This window comes from Salarias fasciatus, chromosome 16, assembly GCF_902148845.1.
Source record: "Salarias fasciatus chromosome 16, fSalaFa1.1, whole genome shotgun sequence".
Lineage (NCBI taxonomy): Eukaryota > Metazoa > Chordata > Actinopteri > Blenniiformes > Blenniidae > Salarias > Salarias fasciatus.
This window is the reverse complement of record NC_043760.1, coordinates 17,600,507-17,619,348: the sequence shown is the minus strand read 5'-3', so window position 1 is coordinate 17,619,348 and position 18,842 is coordinate 17,600,507. Positions and strand designations below refer to the sequence as shown.

The following is an 18,842-nucleotide window of genomic DNA, read 5'->3' as shown; positions in this document are numbered from 1 at the left end:
ACCCAAACGACGACATTCAACAGCTGTATCTGAGGCCTCATTCCTAGCTGATGTGTTCAAACGCACATTAAGAAAGAGCCAATCGGTCGGACTGTTGCCCATCAGTGGGAGAGCGGCTCAGCCACTTGACACGCCTGAGGTGCTTGAGTGCCACGGATCCAGAAGATCTCTTAATTAAACCACAGAAGTGAGCGGATGATGACTTGGACATACAATACATGAAAGAAAGCGCTCCCCGCCCGGTCTCATCCCGGTCCTCAGCGTCATTATGAGAGGATTTCCCTGTAATCCCGGGTCTCACTCCGCTCGTCAATCATCACATAAAGTGTGTGAGACGAGGAGTCCGACAAAAAGCCTTACAAATTCTGTGCCAATGGTTCACAAAGGAAAAAAAAAACAACAACACCAAAAGCACAGAACATGGTGGCAACGTTAAGAGACCCTCGGTTAGACATTATTACAACCTGACTTTTTAATATTTTGACGTAAGACTCAGCAACTCTGTGTCATCACTTTTAGATGCTCTGTTTTTGAGTGGCAAAGTGTTTATAAACAAGGCAGCCGTCCAGCCACGCAACACTGCCTCGCCAGATTGAGGAACTACCGTAAAAGAAACATAACACCGCCGTACATTGACGTCAGTACTGCGACTCCAGTTTCCTGCCACATTTTGTCTGAGTTTGCAGTCTCTTTTATAACCTGTGTGCAACGTTGCTCTGGAAGCTGTGTCTCAGTTCCTCTGCATAGGTCATCTGAGAGGAACCGAGACACACTCGGGTCTTTGTGACACTTGTTGTAAAGTGGGGTCAGTGTGTTCAGACAGCTGAGGTCAAGACTTGGGTTTGAGCTGCCGTGACCTCACTCTCATTATGAATGTGTTTCTATGTTGGGCTCCAATTTATTGGATAACTAAGGAGTGCCTCGGCTCTTGTTCATGAAAAGTGATTACAGCAAGTGTGCGCGAGTGCGTGACAGAGAGTAACACTAATTTATGCACAAGCGGGTAGTCATCAAACATTTAGGAGCTCAGCCTTGTTTACATATGGCTCGGGCAGGTGTGTACATTAACACCATCGCTCATCACTTCTCATTAAGTCTTGCCTTTTTCAATATATCAGGCTGTCTCAAAGGAATACCAACACTTTCAAAGCCAAAACATCTACAAATTAATATTTTACTACGAAAACTCTTGACTACATCAGACCATGTTGGAGACTGTGTCTCATGAGTCAAACATCCAAATGAGCCACATGAGAGTTTATATGTGTCCGTTAGCCTCAATTTATAGTTAATTTTCAAATGAGCCCCTTCATGGTCTCTTAAATGTTAGCTTCAACATTATCCACCCCACCTCCATTATTTCTTTTAATAAACTGCACATCCGCTGATAGTCGTGTCCATTCACAGACGACCAGCAATTGGCAACAATTTGGCTGCTAACATGAATAATGATGCTTGGCTCTCAAGTATTTCTTCCTCCTCTGATCCACACGGCTGTATCAACCATCTAGACAGGAACTGCTCCATTAAAACGCTGCCGCATACCACCCCGTTAAAAGCCCGTTTTTGCCGACAAGTGAAAAATGATTGATTTCCACACCCTCCGCTTTCCTCCGAATGTGTGAAAATGGATCAGCGGGTGATTAGGGCCCCTGGATTTTCCCACCATTGTTATTTGCCCTCTCTCACAGGAAGAGCGGTCTCTGTTACTCACTTTGCGGCAAACTTGACCATCTGCTTGCTGGCACGGTCCCCCACTGCGACCAGCGCCTGCACGTTGAACTGCTGCTGACGCAGGACCAAGAAGCACTGCTTCCCTGAAAGCAAAAACAAGCGACAACACACAGCGTTGAGGCTGTTAGGACACACTGATTAGCAAACGTGTCACAAAAACACCTTGGGCACTCCGTCTGAAGCAAGTTGTTATGAGGAAGAAGAAGAAAGAAAAAAAAAAGAACACGTGGGACTGGAGATGAAAACACTTTCCACCAGCTGTCACGATCAGGTGAGGTGTCAAACATTTGCAAACAGAGTCATCTTTGAAAGGCTCTGTGAGAAGAGAGGGTGATTGCTACCTTCCTATCAAACTATACACACACAAATACATCCCAGGAGAGTGTAAACAAGTTTGCAAACACAACCTCGGGGTAGCAGATAGTTGGACCACCCAGGTACTTGGATGATTGTTGCCTGTGAGAAAAGAGGAGGGCAGCGAGGACAACAGCAACACCAGAAATCCCACCAACAGATGCACCTCATCCCAGACTAAATCAGGATGTTATTCGGTTCACACGGACGTCCTACAGCGAGCAGAGAGAATGAAGACACAAGTGGAGAGGAAGTGACTCTTGACTCTGGAAGTTATCTGGAGAGGAAATGGCTCAAAGAGCATCAGCAGTGAGATTCGGACTATAACTACTGTGACAGATAGCACAGCGGAGGAGAACAGGCTGGATGCTCCATGCAAAGATGTAACAACCAGGCAAAGCTCAGTGGGTTCATTGTATTCAAATCAAGCAGGTTTCATGGCAGTCAGGAGCTGCAACGCAGCAAGGAGAGGTTATCTGATCCTCCAGTTGGCAGCGGCATGCTAGTCTGACAATGCTATCAAAAACACCCCGAGGTTGCCACACTTCAACACGGAGAGGGTGGAAAACAAAAAAAACAACAACAGGGCATGCACCAAAAGGAAAATAATTGAAAAACTGCGGGTGAAGTCCAATCAAACGCTAAATGTAATATTGGGGATTTGTAATGAAATCGGCTTGTTTCACTTTCAGAGATGAACCTGCGGAGTGATGTCAGTTATAAATCTACCAACAGCCAGTCAGAGCCAGCTGCTCGTGCCGTTTGATCTTTTAAGAGAAAGGAGCGCTGTAGAAAACTGGCCCAAGGGCAGATGTTTCATTTTTTCCAGGGTAGAACGTTGAGGATTAGTGGAGGGGGCATCCAAATCTTGGCTGTCTGCTTTGCAACAAAAAAAAAAAAGTACAAGGGGTTAAAGAAAGGTAAGAAAGGGGGGGAGGTGGGAGATGATCTCACCTTTGGCTCGGCTGGTGTGGACTCGGGCGCGCAGCCAGATCAGCTGGTCAGCCTTCTCGGCGGTGAGATCTTGGACTCGCACCAACGTCCTGTCTGTCTCACGCAGACAGCCAAACACACAGACACACCAATATTTTATTACTTCAAAGAACTTTGTCTCCCCACCCCATCTGCTCCTCCCTGCACACTCCCGAAGGCACCAAGAAAGTGAATAAACAAGCATGTGCATGTGTGGGACTGCGCACAATGAAACGCTCGAATTACAGGCGAGTCTGACAAATAGGACACACTAGGAGGCCTGCCGAAAGCTGTCGAACTCAACCATTCTCTGCAGGCTTCATGACAAATTGACTCCAGTTTCACCTGTATCACTCAGAGTCATGCTTTCTCCACGTCAACAGGGCGGGCAGACGCCGAGGCTGCGGCGGGGGAAAGCGGAGCCGCCCGTTTGGCTGGGAACTCTGCATCAACCCACATAAAAGCCCTAAGCTTAAAGACCCCCCCCCCCCCAACACACACACACCCACACCGCATCCCTACGGCTGTACTTGGCATGCAGGTGAGGGAGGCCCCACTTTGTTTGCTGCCACTGGAGCTGAAAAAGCGTGGAGACAGATGGACGACGTCAGCGGGTCCGCCGGCCTCATTCATCATGGAGTTATCGCAAACTATTAGTTTCTGCGGTTATCACTGGAAACGCTAAAAATCGTGACGAGAGATGACACCAGAGGCATTTCTTAATGATGGTTATCACTTGTAATCGTGTTAAATCGGTATGTTTGACAGGCAGACGGAGGGCCTGCGAGAACTTCTGGATCCGCGTGCCATCCTCCGCCAAAACACTGCACACTGATGTATGCCGCAGATAGATGTACGGGCACAAAGATTTCTGTGTCATAGATTTCCCGACAAGCAAAATGATTTGTGATGTTGCCTGTTTGTTTAATGCAATGTGCATAATGTGCAGCCCGGCCTCTTGTGACCTTGTATAGAATGTATTCATCTTTAGACTTTCAAGCATCATTTTCATTAAATATCACCCACAATGTCAAGTGAACAATCTTCTGTCAAATCCATTTTTAAATTAAGTGACAAAGACACGCCAAGATAAAAATAAATACTTCTATTTAAGCATAAGTAAACTGAACATTATGCAGAAGGCAGATAAGAAAGAAACATTTAATTTCACACAATATTAAAATAGCATTTGTTCAGGTCAAAAAGGAGCTTTGATATTTACTGGCTGTGCTGTATTATCTTACTCTGTTTTATGTTTACTGCAGTTTGTCAAAAGTTATGAATGCAGTCTCATGAAATAAATATACGAATAAATCCAATGCATAAACTATATACATATCATATCTGTGTTTTTCTCTGCCAACACTGAAGATCACTGGTGCAAAAGCGAATAAGCTTACGATTAAAACTGTGTTTTAAGGGTCCTGGGTGTAATGTGACACAAAGAAAAAAAAAGTTTCCCAATCGAGAGTCACATACTGATAAAACTTCAGTGGTGCTTCCACCACAGGATGTAGTTTTGTTTCACTTCTGTTGGTTAGGTTTTTGCTGAAAGCTGTTCATAGTGGAAACTGTCTAGTTAAGTTTGCTTGCTTTCACAATTGAAGGACACTGTCACGATTCACATAAAATTCATGACAGTAGCTATCCAATAGTAAGCAATCCAATTAAACCCCAATCTGATTAAAATCACTTCATATGTTCAGATTAGACTGGCCTCGTTGGATCAAACTGAAAACTGCACAAATATATAAATGCTACACTTTTGCTCCCATTTTTCATGCGCGGAAGACGCACGGAAGACTTCTTCCATGTAGACAAAAAGGACCTATTTCTCTCTGGATATCGGCAAGAACTGGAATACACCATTGTATAAGTTGATCCAGAGCATCCCAACATGTTCAGTGGGTGAACTACCTGGTGAGCATGGTGGCCATGCAAGAACTGGGGTGTTTTCAGTTTCCAGGAATTGTGTCCCTGCAGAATTATCATGCTGCAAAATAAGGTGATGGTAGTAGATGAATGGCACAACAACGGGCATCGGGATCTCGTCACAGTATCCTTGATGAGCGCAACTCTCCAAAGTGTATTTTTTATTTTTGTTGTCTGTAGATGGCGTTTGGTCCAATCAGACTTTATGTAAAGGGCACATTGGATTGTTTTGTGCACACCACTCGAATGCAATGTAGCCTCACGACTCTAAACTAGAAAGTATTCACTCAAACTAACAAAAGAAAATGTAAACACAGTTGGTGTGACTCTTCACAATGTCAAACCCAAATCAGTTTAGTTCATACCAGAGAAACTGGCCACTCAATACCTGTGGTCCACAAGACAGTTTACAAAAACTGACAAGGCATTGGAAAGTTCCACAGCTGGAAAGTCAATCTTATCAAGCGATGAAATTTCTCAATAGTATCTTTTTAAATTAAGGTCTGTTTTTCCAAGATGGCGTCGGAGCTCTCTAACCCCCCAACAACTGTCTCTTTCTGGGTGGTGGAAGAAAATGATCTCTAAGGGCTGAGAATATGAATGATTGCAGGTTGATCTACTGAGCATACAGACATAAAGCATCACAGAGGACAAAATATTAAAAAAGATTAACCAAAAAGACCCAAAAAAATCACAATAATTAAAGATGCCTATCCCTGCTCTTCAGTTTATTAAACTAGTTCATTGCTGTTTAGGGTTTAAAACTGTGTCATTCAAATGAGTGGGCGCAGCTCTCGCTTTTGTCATGTGTTTGTGTTGCATTCAAACATTAAAGCTGCTACTGTAGACCAGTGGAAGCCGTTATCGATGGAAACAGTGATATCACAACAGTACATCGTGGGAGGAACGATGCTTTTGGTTGAGCTGATGGGTGCAGAGAGTGGAGATACTGACCCAGTTTCTGCTGGGACTGCACCATGGCTGAGACGCCATACCGGTCCTTGGCAAAGTCCTGTTGGGGAGAAGGAAAACAAATAAGCATCTCAGCAGTGGAGATCACTTATTGAACCATGAAATCAAACTTCACAACCACATGACCAACGCTTCCAGATGTGGTTCTACCTTTCTGGTTCAACACGGACGATATTAATAATGATTCTTACAGATTTCAGTCTTAAAAAGCAGGTGAATTTTTGGTGAATCACAGTCAAACATTCACTCAACAATGAAGGCGACATGCGCAGTGCTCTATCTATCCATTGGGAGCAATTTGGGGTCCAGTGTCTTGCTCAAGGACACTCCGACATGTATACAAGAGCCACAGCTCTTGATTTCTTTTATTTATTTTTTCTATCACAACACGAATTCAGGAGGAAACTGTTCACCAGGTTACAGAAACAAAGCAACAAACATGCAGGTAAGTCGGGACAAACAAGTCTGGAAATAGAAGGGCAGAAAAGGCAGAGAACAGGAGCAAGACGACGAACGCTGTGATCTCTCCAGGATACTTACATCCTCCTCCGTGCTTTGTTGTTCAGCGGCCTGAAACAAAGAGACGATGGGGATTTATAAAGCATAACCAGCAGCCAGGAAATAATAGCAAGAGAACAATCTATTAAAGTTGAAAATGAAAAAAAAAAAAAAAAAAAATGCTCAAAAGCATCCTACTTCAAAAACAGGATCTTAAAACGTTTTGCTACAACAGTCATGTAAATTGCGTTCTCATCTTCTGCTATCAGGGATTTGAATAAAATTAATAAATCATAGCTGGGTCCTACAGCCAAGCTTTCGATCCCTGGAATGCACGGCTTTTCTCTTCCACACATTGCTCCAACACATCACACACAATGAGTAATGGCAGCAAGAGATATTGCTTTGTAATGGGAGCAGTGTAAGTGGACAGATATTCTTTATCTGCGCACTCACTTCCAGGCAAATGACTTCCAGAGTATGACGAGATCGAGTCTTGGCAAAGTTACAGTTCCATTTTCTATGCAAATTGATATTGGTGTCTGGAAATGGCTGGTGGCGGTGGAGTGAATTGGAATCACCCATCCTCGATATGATAATCCAGTCACATGATGGATGATATTGCAGCCGATGATCCAGTGAACGTAGGCCCGCTACAGCCATGGAGCGACCCAGCCACATCGCTCCCGCACAAGTGACAAGTGATAGCAGCAAAAAGTGCACAACGGAAAAATAGCCCAGCTAACAGTCACTCAATAAACATTCAACTCTGCTTTGAGGTCTCCCTCAGGGCAGCGCTCACGGCACCGCGCTGACATGAGCAGCGATAGCCGGTGGATTACACGGTGACAGCACCTGCTTCTTCAATAGAAATGCTGACTGGATGAATTCAGAGAGACTGCTTGCTGCTTTCATCTCTGAAAACTACTTGAGTCGTGACACAGCATCGCGCGGGCTGCCGAACAAGATAACTCCACAGATCCAAAATATCTATCAATCTGCTATCGCACTTTATAACCATTTCAAGGTCACGGGGGGCTGGAGCTGATCCCAGGGGACTATAGGCAAAGGCGAGGTACAGCCTGGTCAGGTCACCTGTCCATCACAGGGAACCACACACACTCACAGTCAGACCCACGGGCTATTTCAAGCTCTAATGGATGTTTTACACTGTGAGAAGAAAACCCACGCAGGAGAAATACATGAAATCTCCACACAGGAAGTCTCACTATTTCACTGGAAACATGCCCAAAAACTAGAGCATCGAATATTCAGCTTGTGTCTTCTATATTTTCCTCGTGAGAAGAGGAGGAAGAAGGCTTGCTCGGTAAATGTTGCATTTCATTTGGAGTGAAAGTGAAGACTCTCTCAGTCCAAGCTGCTTCTCGTCCAGTGTGAAGTGTTCACAGTGAATGGTGCTGTGAGCTGCCAAGTCTTCTGCTGGTGTTGGTCTACAGTGTATCATTAAGCCCAAAGTCAATGCAGCATCTAGCAGCAGATTTCAGAGCGCTTTATTCTTTCGTTTCGCAGCAGGGCCTTCCACTCTTTTCTGGTGGATTTAACATGGAGACAGAGAACTGAGCTTTTATTTTTCCCCAGCAGATGCAGCAGCTGAACCCTGAACTCACGGAGCAGCTGAGGACTGAAAAGCACCAGTGAACACTGAGCTTCAGCAACAAGGAGCTGCAGTGATACAATCTCTGCTCCGGATCATGAAAACTCAGAGGACTGAAAGGAAATTGAAAGGTTGTGTCATGGTTCGCACTTTCGCCTCACAGCGAGAAGATCCCAGGGCTTGGTGGCCTCTCTGTTGAAAGTTTGCACGTTCACCTTGTTCAGGGAGTTTTCCCTCCCACAGTCCAAAATTGTGTAAATGTATCCATCTGGTTGTCTGCCCCCTGCACATGATCGCCATTCACCCAAAGTCAGCTGGGCTTGGCTCTTGCCCCTGGTGGAACTAAATTGTTAAAGAGGTGAAGAAAGTGGATTGATTGAACCACTACATCTTTCAGAGTTATTCACTGTCTTGAAATATACACAACACCAGTAACCCCACGTCTTTGTATCGTACAAAGACAGTCAATAATATAATTGAATGTATGTAAGCCATTTCTCCATTGATAAGAGGCTCACGCATATACTTGTAAAAGGTCTATCAAATTTCATCAACGTCAAAAACACCAAGACCACAGATCCAAAAAAGTTGCCACAAGATGAACTGAGAACGGTAAAAATGCAGAACTTCATTGGATAATGGGAAATTACACAACTATGCAATAGTAACTGATACACGTGTTTAGGTGGTTATAAAGAACATGCTCAATCTGCATGTCTGCACGTGTCTTTACCAACTTTAATCAAGTCTGCAAGGCACAACGAAGCCCTGAAAGATACCTGAAACCTTTGTAATATGAAGGAACCTGGCTAAAGACCAATAAAAAGGCTGTAGGTGTAATTTGCTAACAGTGTGCAGGATGTCTAGGTTATGGAGTTTATGACCCAACTCATTCATTCATTAAACTTTCTGGCATGCAAGAGTGCGACCTTCACTTCGCCAAATTGTTTTTTAAAGTATGTCAAGAAGGAGCGGTGCCCTCTGTGCTGAAGAAAATAGCACTTTGTTTGGGTGGACATAAACACGGTCAAAATGACAGGAATAGTTGAACAATGGACACCATGGCCCCCCCGTCGACGAACCAACCCTGCAGGACCCACAATGCCCAGCAGATCGTCACGTCACAGGCTTGCCAGCTGTGAAGAAAAATAAAATACGGAGAGGGGAAGGCGGATGTGAGACAACAAAAAAGTAAAAAACAAGACCTGCTTGGCTTGTTTCTCAGCCTTCTTTGCAGCTTTCTCTGCTTCCTTCTGCTGTTTCTTCAGAGCTTTCTTTGACTGGGCCTGCTGCTCCTCCTCCGTCGCCCTGAAACAGGAAGAAAGACACAACATAAACATTTAAGTCAGCTTCCACCTCCTATCCCTCCAGCATCCCACGAGGAAGTAGTTTGACTGCCTGGGAAAATTAATTCTGAGCCATCACCAACTCATGCTTTTAAGTCTGCGCTACCTTTAATCCCATTGTTGTGCCAAACAAAAACAGCTGTAGCCTGTGTGAACGGAGCAATGGGAGTCTGGAGAGCAGCTAAAAGCAGCGGTGTCAGAGAGTCAGATTTGCTAGATAAACACTACAGCCTCAAAGAAGATGGCGGTCTCAACAACACTTTCTAATACATTAAAGCATTTGTGAAGGGTAGATTATCCAATTATGATAACATCGTGTGTTCTCTGAGAGTAACAGTCTTTATTTGTTAAATGAAACAGTCACAACTCGGTGCAAAAAAAGCTGTTAAGATTTGACATTTACCAGTCATAAAATTAGATTTGTTGCAGCAACATGGCCACAGAGAAACGCTCCTCTTCTATCTAGATGTAGCAGACCAATATCCAAGTGAAAAAAACTGACAGATTATTAAAGTTATTTCAATTCTCCAAATTACCAGAAATCATGACACTGAAACTGAGTCAAAGGGAAGTGAGTTAACTAACCCCAGAACAACAGGGCAGTGTCAGTGGATAACTGATCAAAGGCCAAATGGCTATAAAAACGAAACAGCAAAATGGGAGATCGTACATAAAACACTATAAACAGTTGGAACTTTGCACATCTCTATCAACTCCTCTTTAAGTGTGGAAATCTGTGAGGGAGCGGCTGAGTGCTGTTTGGTTTCCCCACCGGCCAGGTGTCTAGACCTGGAGGAAGCTCCTTTTCAGTCACAGGAAACAACAACGACCAAAGGGCAACTATGAATAGCAATAAATCACAAAAAATATCCCATATTATGACTTCCACAGGAGGAATTCATACCAAATTTGACACGCCCCTTCAACTGGAACACAGTGGGGACGGTGAACAAAGGCGTGTGATGTTAGTTTGTTTTTTTTAATGTGACGCACTGTACGAAAAGTGCTGTACAAATATTGTTTCTATATACACGTAAATATAAATTGTGAGCCTCATCCAATTTAACACAAACTACATTTCAGCAGGTTGACATATTTTTGTGATGTTTGTGAAGTGCCAGGTGTTTCAAAACAACTCTACGAGCAATCTATCTGAAACACTCCTTCCAGTGGCCTACCGGTATATTTGTGTTCAAGCTGTGTTTTGAACCTGGGCTACACTGACACATAGGGCGAGGCAGATCAATTAGACTGCCTTGAGCCTGGATTATTTATATGATCCACCAGTTAGCAGCATTCATCAAACTGGATCGACAGTCTTTCAGGCCGCAGGGCAGGCAAGATAAAAGGCTGGTGCACAAGATGCCTATAGTCTGCACTGAAACGTGAACACAAACAAGCTCTGTGGCTGGGCACCTTTTTAACGGCTTCAATTTAGATCAACACAAATAAAAGATCATCTGTTGTATAGTGATATGTTATGATCAAACTGCACCTGTCAATTTAGCACATGCAAACTGTCTCAACAACATGCGCCCAGCAGGTGCGCTAGAAATGGGTAATGTCACAAACATAAATCTTTCAACTGTTTTGAAGTCAACATGCTATAAAATGACAACAATGGATAACAACAGTTAAGTATAAAACTAAATGTGATCCCACTCAAAATTAGACAAAGCAATCAGTAGTCAGCAGAGCGTCTGGAAGATCATGTTAAAATGAGTGCCAATGAAACAGTCCCATCCCACATTTTACATTTTTATTACCATGTTAGCCGCAATCTAAGTTGTTTGTCTTGTGTTAGTGTATAAAATGCAGAAAGGTCTTTGAAACATTTTGCACCTAATTAAGAGGGGAAAAAACATAATGGCCCTAATCAATAAATTGATAGCAAGACACAGAAAAACTCTACTTACAAGACAAAAGATATATGATATGTGATGTGTGTGCACACTGCACTGCAGGACTGTAGTTGACATTAGTTTTTCTTGCTCAACACACTCTTTCTGCCCACTTTTGATTTCACACCTTTACCCAAAAGGGGATTGGCAGAGTTGGAGCAGAACAGTGAGCGCACAGACAAGACATGACAGGTGTGCCCTAAAACTTAAAGTTATCAGATTAGCAAGAAATATATGGAATAGTGAAATTTACAATTGCAATCGGTTTAAAAGGAACTGTAAAGAAGAAGCAAATGAGCCTATTCAACATCCCTGTGAAGAATTAACAAGCGTTATCTCCAATTCACTTCAAACCACTGAAGCACTTCCAGCGACAGGACAAACGAGTTCACTCCGATTCAATTTGATAACATCAGTTCACCACTCAGGGCAACAAGCCGTGCTTCTGTGATTTGATTTTTGCTTTGATACGGTTTGAAACTTATCGTTGGGACCAGTCAGTGCTGTCTTTAACAAACTGAGCTGACGCAATCGGCTGCACGTTAAAGAAATGCTAGCAGCGGCTAGCCCAGCTAGCACTGTCATGCTCGATTAAAAGGTGTTGCGAGAAGACGCGAAGCGGCCGCAGACGCCATGCAGCGCCGCTCTTACCCCTGCACGTCCTCTTTCGTCATGTCGGACTGTTTTCTTGAAAAGCTTGGAGAAAACGCTTCACGTCAGTGTCACAGGCAGAAACACATCAGCTGTTCACTGCATGGACGGCACAAAGAGGAAACCGGAAGCATAAGAGGTCCGGCTCGAAACCACGTATGGAGCATGGTTCCGACGTGCTGATTTTCTGGACACAGCAAGTGTCCTCCAACTAAATTTACCGAATCTTGAAAGAACAGACTCCAAAATATATTTTCAGAAAAATACTTTGATAAGAAGACATCTCAAACATAAAACATAATAAGAAGCAGCATTTATAAAGTTTTGCAATGGAATAATAGGCACTGGTAGAGTCTTTTGCGACATTACACGTTTTGTATTATGTGTGAATTGAACTGTGGCTGAGTGCATGTGCTTTCTGCCCTTTGAAACCATCTCTGTTTCTTTGTGGTCACTTTATTTCTCCACATAGTGATTCTGTATTTTTCTCTTCTACTTCTTTTCTGCTCAGTTTCTGTAATTTTTTACTTAATGTATCACTGTGATCCTTTTGTTTTGGCCTTACCTCACCTTGAACATTTTGTTTTGTTAGTTTATTTACATATTTGTTTTCTCTACAAGATTATCCCAGTTTCAGGTCTGGTTGTTATTTTCTGGGTGCTCCAGTTTCCCCCAGAATATATTAAAGATTTGGTGGAGAATATAAATGTGACATTCATTGTGGTTGATTGTATGTGTTGCTGTGTTGGTTCTCTTGTATACTCAGGACCTGTCCAGGAAGCATCATGCCTCCATCTTCAGTCACCTGGACCCCAATCTCCCCATAACTGGATCAAATGAATGGTGCATCTGTTTTGTGTTGGTTTTTAATGTAAATTCACATTTCTTATGGGCATTTCAGCAGTCTTATTGTATTGTATCATTTTTCTCACTTCTTCAGACCGTAAACATCTGGCTTGAGAGGCAATGAATGAAAAAGCGTTCAGATCTGTTCTCCACTCTTGACTGTTACCATAATATAAGATGGAAATCAAAACAAACAAATCTTTGTTTGAGCTCATAAAGTCAGCGAGATGTCTCACGTGACTACAAATAAAAGTCCCCACCATGTGTGGCCTGTTTCACACATCCACATGAACACTAAAAGTGACACACACCGTGAAATTACTTTTGCACCCCTGGTTGAGTGCACAGAGTACATCAAGGTATTTGGTGACCTTTGCAGGAATAACCAGGCACAACTTGTGATGGTGGTTTGAATACAGCGGGGTGTCATCAAAGCTTTTCCCAGGCGGTTGACTACAGGAGCCCCCCATGCAGGAAACAGCCTTCCTGCTGCTCACTTTCCAACCAAAACACTGTAACCTTTAGTGGAGCATGTCACTGCCTTAGAGGAGCTTGTGTTTTCTTTGCTGCTTTGTCTTCTTTGATTTGCAATAGCTCTTTGAAATTATTAGTTACAGTCATTGATTCTGTCACCTATGAAGATCATTATGCCTCTGAAATGAAAGTTAAATTGGGCCCAAAACTGGATGGGAGTTAAAATTTCAAACTTCCATCAAAGTAATGAATCACCAGGAGAGACAATTTCCTGCCTGTTCCAACAGCTTTGGCCTTTAACCCAGTAATTTAAACAAAAACCACTTCAGTGCTAGAACATACATATAGTGATTTATTTTAACTAATACATCACATGTCAGAAAGGTTGTATTATTGCAACATCGAACAGGAAGAGGATATTTTTGTTTTGCAAGAGTTGGGTTCAGTGTCATTATTATCATGCGGCACTGAGTTTAATTAAAACAAACAAAATTTAAACGGGTGCTCAATATCTGTGGTGTTGAAACATTTTCTCATCAAACAGAGAGAACAATGGCTTTAATAATGAATGGAACGGCACCTTCTCACATCCACACAGGAATTCCCACGGGTGCAATGTATTTTAAAGTGATGCACTCAAGTGAGCACTTTAGTCTGTCTGCAGCCTAACAACATCCATGTGTCATTTTTATGACGATATTGGTTAATATTTCGACATGATCTCAACAACATTAAACAACACAAACAGTCAGCCCCATTAAACAGATGATGTGGACATGTGTTGCACTGTAAAAGGCACATCTGCTCCCCCTTGCAGGAACTTTATTAAAAGCATATAATTCTCTTTGTGTACCAGTGAACCATATTCTTTACTGTTGTGCTGTTCTTCTCTGAGGGACTCCACTGTATAACCTTTTCGTGTACATTGCCAGTACAGACTTTTGTAAGGCAGCTGCTGTTAACCCAACAACAATTAAAGTTGATGCATTCTCTCTCTGTCTCTCTCTCTCTCTCTCTCCAGCCACACACAGTGAAGCAGTTAACCTGTTATGTTAATTCTGGGGTAAATTTCCAGCTGAAAAGCACCTCCTTCTTCATCCTGCCTCACTGCATGAGACCAGAGTCCCAGAGTAGGCATTAACCTTGCATCTTGATGAGAGTGCCTCACACCTTTTTTCTCATGTAAAGACATGGAAATGTATCTTCATTCAGGTTTTGAATGAATGCCAATGCCGCATTGCACAGCGGCCGTTTGATGGCTTTATTCTCCTTGACCTCCATTGTTGTGAGCTTTGTTTTCCAACTGGAGCTTCACTCTGTCAAAACACTAAATCCCTAGAATGCACAGCAAATACGAGGCCAAAGAAAGACTGATTGATGTGGGTAAGTGTTCAAAACGTGTCATCTTTTATGTCTTGTCGCCAACAGATTTACCGCCAGTGATATATATGTGAATCCAACAATGCCAGCCAATTTGCATCTTCAGACTACTCAAGTGCTGAATGTCATTTTTTTTTGTTTTGTGGGTCAGGAAACAGCTAAGTTGACCCCTTGACCCACTCTTTAAGGTGAATAGGATAGCACTTGTTTACAAGCTAAAGACAAAGAAAGCAGTATATCTTGCAAAGTGAAAAGAAAGAAAACCAAGTCAAAGGGTAACTTAACATGCTATTTTCCTTGTTCAGAAGCCATATGGTTCCTAATTATAACTGAGGATTTTAGGCTTTTGTGCCATGGCTGCTTAAGATGTAAAAGCGCACAGATGTTCTTGCAATTACAGGGCCTGGGTGCTCACTCCTCCTGCTGCCCAGCCAGTTCAGGTGGTGACATTTGTGGTAGGAGATAACCCCACCCCCCTTCCTCAACCTCCCCAGACACTCACACACACACACACACACACATGCGCACACACCCTAAGGAAAAGTGAAACTGGCAAAAAAAAAAAAGGCACACCACTACACTGATTTCATGAGAAGAACTGAAAAGTTTTATTTTTTACAAAAAATATTCAGAATTAAAAAAAGAAACAACAAAACACAAGCAGCTCGCAGTTTTTCTTTACAGACTTCCAGTGTGGATGACAGCAATAAATAGTTTTTAGGTAATCACACAACACAAATGCAAACACAAAAATGCTACGAAACTATTTACAAAAGACGCTACCATTCCTGCAAACACAAAAAGGGTATTGTATGCCTGAGCTTTGATATAGCTTCACCTATCGTAAAGATGAAAACAGGGATAATGGATCTTGATTGTTGGGAGGAATGAATAGAAATGAGGCACTGCCTGAGGACACAGACTGCATTGAGGCAAACAAAAAGTGGCAAAAATACAATGAAATCCCTCACAACACGTATAATTGCAGTAATCAAGGCAAACAACTCCAAATGTGTTTTAAAAAAATGCTCTTCTTTTACATCTGTACAAAATGTAGTAAGTTCTTTGAAATTAAAGCTTAGCTTTTTTTCTCTCTCCTGAGTGGATGAAGTCACAGACTGTGAAGTTGGCCATTAGTTAACTGGCCAGCACACTCGAAGACTCTGACTCGGTTGACACAGAAGAAATGTGCCCTCGCTTTTTTGTCATGAGAGTCACTTTCTGACTTGATCTGCTGTTGACTGTCAGCGCACTCCTGGCTGACTTCTTAAACTTAACTCCCAGGAAAGCGTAGAGGATGGGGTTTAGGCAGCAGTGGAAGTAAGCCAGAGCCTCGGTGATTGAAATCCACTTCTCCACCGCCTGCTGCAGCGCGCAAGATGACGGGACCACGTTCAGCATGATGAGGGTGTCCAGGAAGATACCCACGCAGTAGGGCAGCCAGCAGGTGAAAAAGCACAGGATGAGGATGACCGTGGTCTTCAGCGCTTTCTTTTTCAGCGCCTGGCCCTTGGTGCCTTGGGACAGCTTGGCGATGATGATGCAGTAGCAGACGAGGATGACGAGGCCAGGCAGGATGAAGCCCACCAGGATGTGCCAGAAGCGGAACACGACTGTCCATATGAGACTGGTTGCCTCCGGGTAGATGCGCTCGCAGATAGTCCTGGAGTACGCCGTGTCTTCACCTTCGTCTGTCAGGAAGAAATTTGAAGAGCCCGCATTCTGAACCCGGGCAAACACCAGGTCGGGGACGGTCAGTATGATGGCAGGCAGCCACACACCCACATAGATCACTCTGCTCGCGAGCAGCTTCCTTGTGGTTTGGCTGTTTGTGGCTCGAACAACTGCCAAGTATCTGTCTAGACTGATGAAGGCGAGGATCAACACGCTGCTGTACAAGTTGACCGTGTAGATCACGTGCACAGACACGCAGAGGAAGCTTCCAAAGTACCAGGTTTTGGCCGCGTCCACGGCCCAGAAGGGCAGCGTGAAGACGAACAAGAGGTCAGCCACAGACAGATGGAGCCGGTACTTGTCCGTCATTGTTTTCACCTTTTTCTGATAGCCCATGACTACCACAACTAATCCATTTCCAATTGCTCCCAGAATGAAGATTATTCCGTACACCGTTGGAAGGAAGATCTTGTTGAAGTCGGCGCTCAGCGCTGTGTCACACGCCTCCTGGTAGTCCAGCTCAAAGTCTCCAGACTCCTCCGAGTTGTTGTATGTACCGTTGTCAAAGTCAAAAATGATGTCCTGAAGCAGGGGGAAAAATGAGAAATAAAATCAGAAAACTGCAAAACAAGGTGTATGTTCGTAAAGAAGTTTATTTGACTGCATAAAGCAAACAAGTGGAAACAGACTCCTTATAGTCAAAGCTTTCCCTGTTATCATTTCAGCCAAGAACATTAGAAAATGAGGAGACAAGGGATCTGCAACTTTAGGACCAAAACAGACAAATCTAATTTAACTGCACCCATGGATGACATTTCATTTCATTTTCACATGTTTATGTACCTGTTTTTAAAAGTTCTTTTTTTTTTTTTTTTTTTTTTTAAGATAATTTTGACATTTTAGCCTTTTAACCACTTATGATCTCTTTTAAACAGCTATGCTTTTTAGATTTTTAGTGTGAAGCTTTTTGTCTGGGGGAAATTCCAGTTTTTCGGTGGGTTTATTTTGAGCTTTTTTTTTTTTTTCGTTATGTGCCTCAGAGCAAGTTTTAATCAAGATATAGGAGTTCTCTTGAAAATAACTCTGATGTGTAAATGAAATGCTTATAAGATCAAATGTTTATTTATGTATACTTTGTTGAAATCGTCAGTGAGAAGGGTTAAAGAGCCACATGTGACTCCAGAGCAGCAGGTTTCAGACCTCTGAACTACACCTCACTCATCCCATGAAAATAGGAATATAAAATAAGAATACATGCCACTGCAAAGACAGCAGGGTTGTTTTGCATATTTGCTTTAAGAAATTTTAAAAAAACGTGAAATAAGGAAAGCTTCTGGGTTTAAACTCTTTTGCAAACTGTGTCCAAACACGTAAGAAAAGTGTAAAAACTGGGAGCGGACTCACCTCCATGCTGATGAAGTTACAGGTTAAGGACCGGTGAGCGTGCGTCTGCGTGAGATGTTGGGTGATCAGTGCGGCTCGAGCGACACAAAACTCAATAAATACGACCCCTGCTCCCTCCCCCTCCCCTCCCCTTCCCTCCCCCCCCGCCAGGGGGAGGAGCAGCAGGACGCGTCTCCCAAAACAGCCGCTATAAAGCCAGTCTGAGGTGAGAGGCGGCTGTTTGTGAAAGTTTGTGGGTTTCAGAAAAAAAAAAAGTACTATGCAAACTTCAGTTTGAAAACTGATATCATGGTTTGACGGTTACGAAAGGAATTGTAATTACATATAATAATTCCACGTTATACTTCTTTTTTTTGAGAAATAACATCATAATTAAACATTATTACACCGAAGCAGTTCAGGAGGAAAAAAAAAAGTCACCACAGACATGCCTGTGGGAAAGTTCTGTCAAAGTTTTAGCACTTTTTAGACTTTTTTTCTGTTCATATATCATCAGCCCATGAGCTTCACTTTCCTCCTCAGCCGGCCTTAAGTGAAGACTGACATTTAGATTGGCCGCTTAAGTCTCCCCTCCCGGTCTTATATTTCTCACTACAAATCACTTTATAACCGTGTCTGATGGCAGTTTTCATCAGCGCTGGCCCAAATCTCTCCTCACCTTTTATACACACTCTGTCACTTCTCAAGTGCTGTTATGTCTAACTCCCAAGTGCTAAATGACCCCCCAGCGGATTTGAAAAGAACCACACACCCTATAATGTCGGATTTCTATCAAGCAGCTTTTGAGCTCGGGTGAGTCAAACATTCATTTCTATCAACCCTCTCTGATTTCAGTTTAAGTAGGGAGGACGGGGCCAGGCCACACGAAACTCCCCGCCCTGTTCTCTAAGACGGGGCCGACGGTCGTTTGAAACCCAATATCCTCAGAGTGGCATACAAGAACTATATCATGTCTTTGATATATGAGAGTGGTGACAGATTCAATGAATTGATCTGCACCCTTCATTCAAGTCATCCTACTTGTGCGAAAGAGTTATAGACTGTCAGAATGAAACAAAACCTGTCTTACCCTGAATGAAAGTGTGATTA

General features: G+C 43.1%; 2 protein-coding genes across 2 annotated transcripts in view; both read right to left on the bottom strand.

Moving 5' to 3' along the window:
* dars1 (aspartyl-tRNA synthetase 1) overlaps window positions 1–12,106 on the bottom strand; it is a 30,509-nt gene extending 18,403 nt beyond the window's left edge. The window contains exons 1-6 of the mRNA XM_030111944.1: window positions 11,976–12,106; window positions 9,283–9,385; window positions 6,505–6,534; window positions 5,947–6,004; window positions 3,043–3,135; window positions 1,715–1,817 (exon numbers count right to left, since the gene is read on the bottom strand). Coding sequence (XP_029967804.1) covers window positions 1,715–1,817; window positions 3,043–3,135; window positions 5,947–6,004; window positions 6,505–6,534; window positions 9,283–9,385; window positions 11,976–11,998 — 410 coding nt within the window. The 5' untranslated portion in view covers window positions 11,999–12,106. The remainder of the gene's footprint in view (window positions 1–1,714; window positions 1,818–3,042; window positions 3,136–5,946; window positions 6,005–6,504; window positions 6,535–9,282; window positions 9,386–11,975) is intronic.
* Window positions 12,107–15,259: 3,153 nt separating this feature from the next.
* LOC115403622 (C-X-C chemokine receptor type 4) lies at window positions 15,260–17,832 on the bottom strand. The gene is made up of 2 exons (XM_030112589.1): window positions 17,754–17,832; window positions 15,260–16,931 (listed from the first exon to the last, which is right to left on the bottom strand). The coding sequence occupies exons 1-2, from the start codon at window positions 17,757–17,759 to the stop codon at window positions 15,813–15,815; spliced, it is 1,125 nt and encodes a 374-aa protein (XP_029968449.1). The 5' UTR covers window positions 17,760–17,832; the 3' UTR covers window positions 15,260–15,812.
* Between the last annotated feature and the right edge of the window lie 1,010 nt (window positions 17,833–18,842).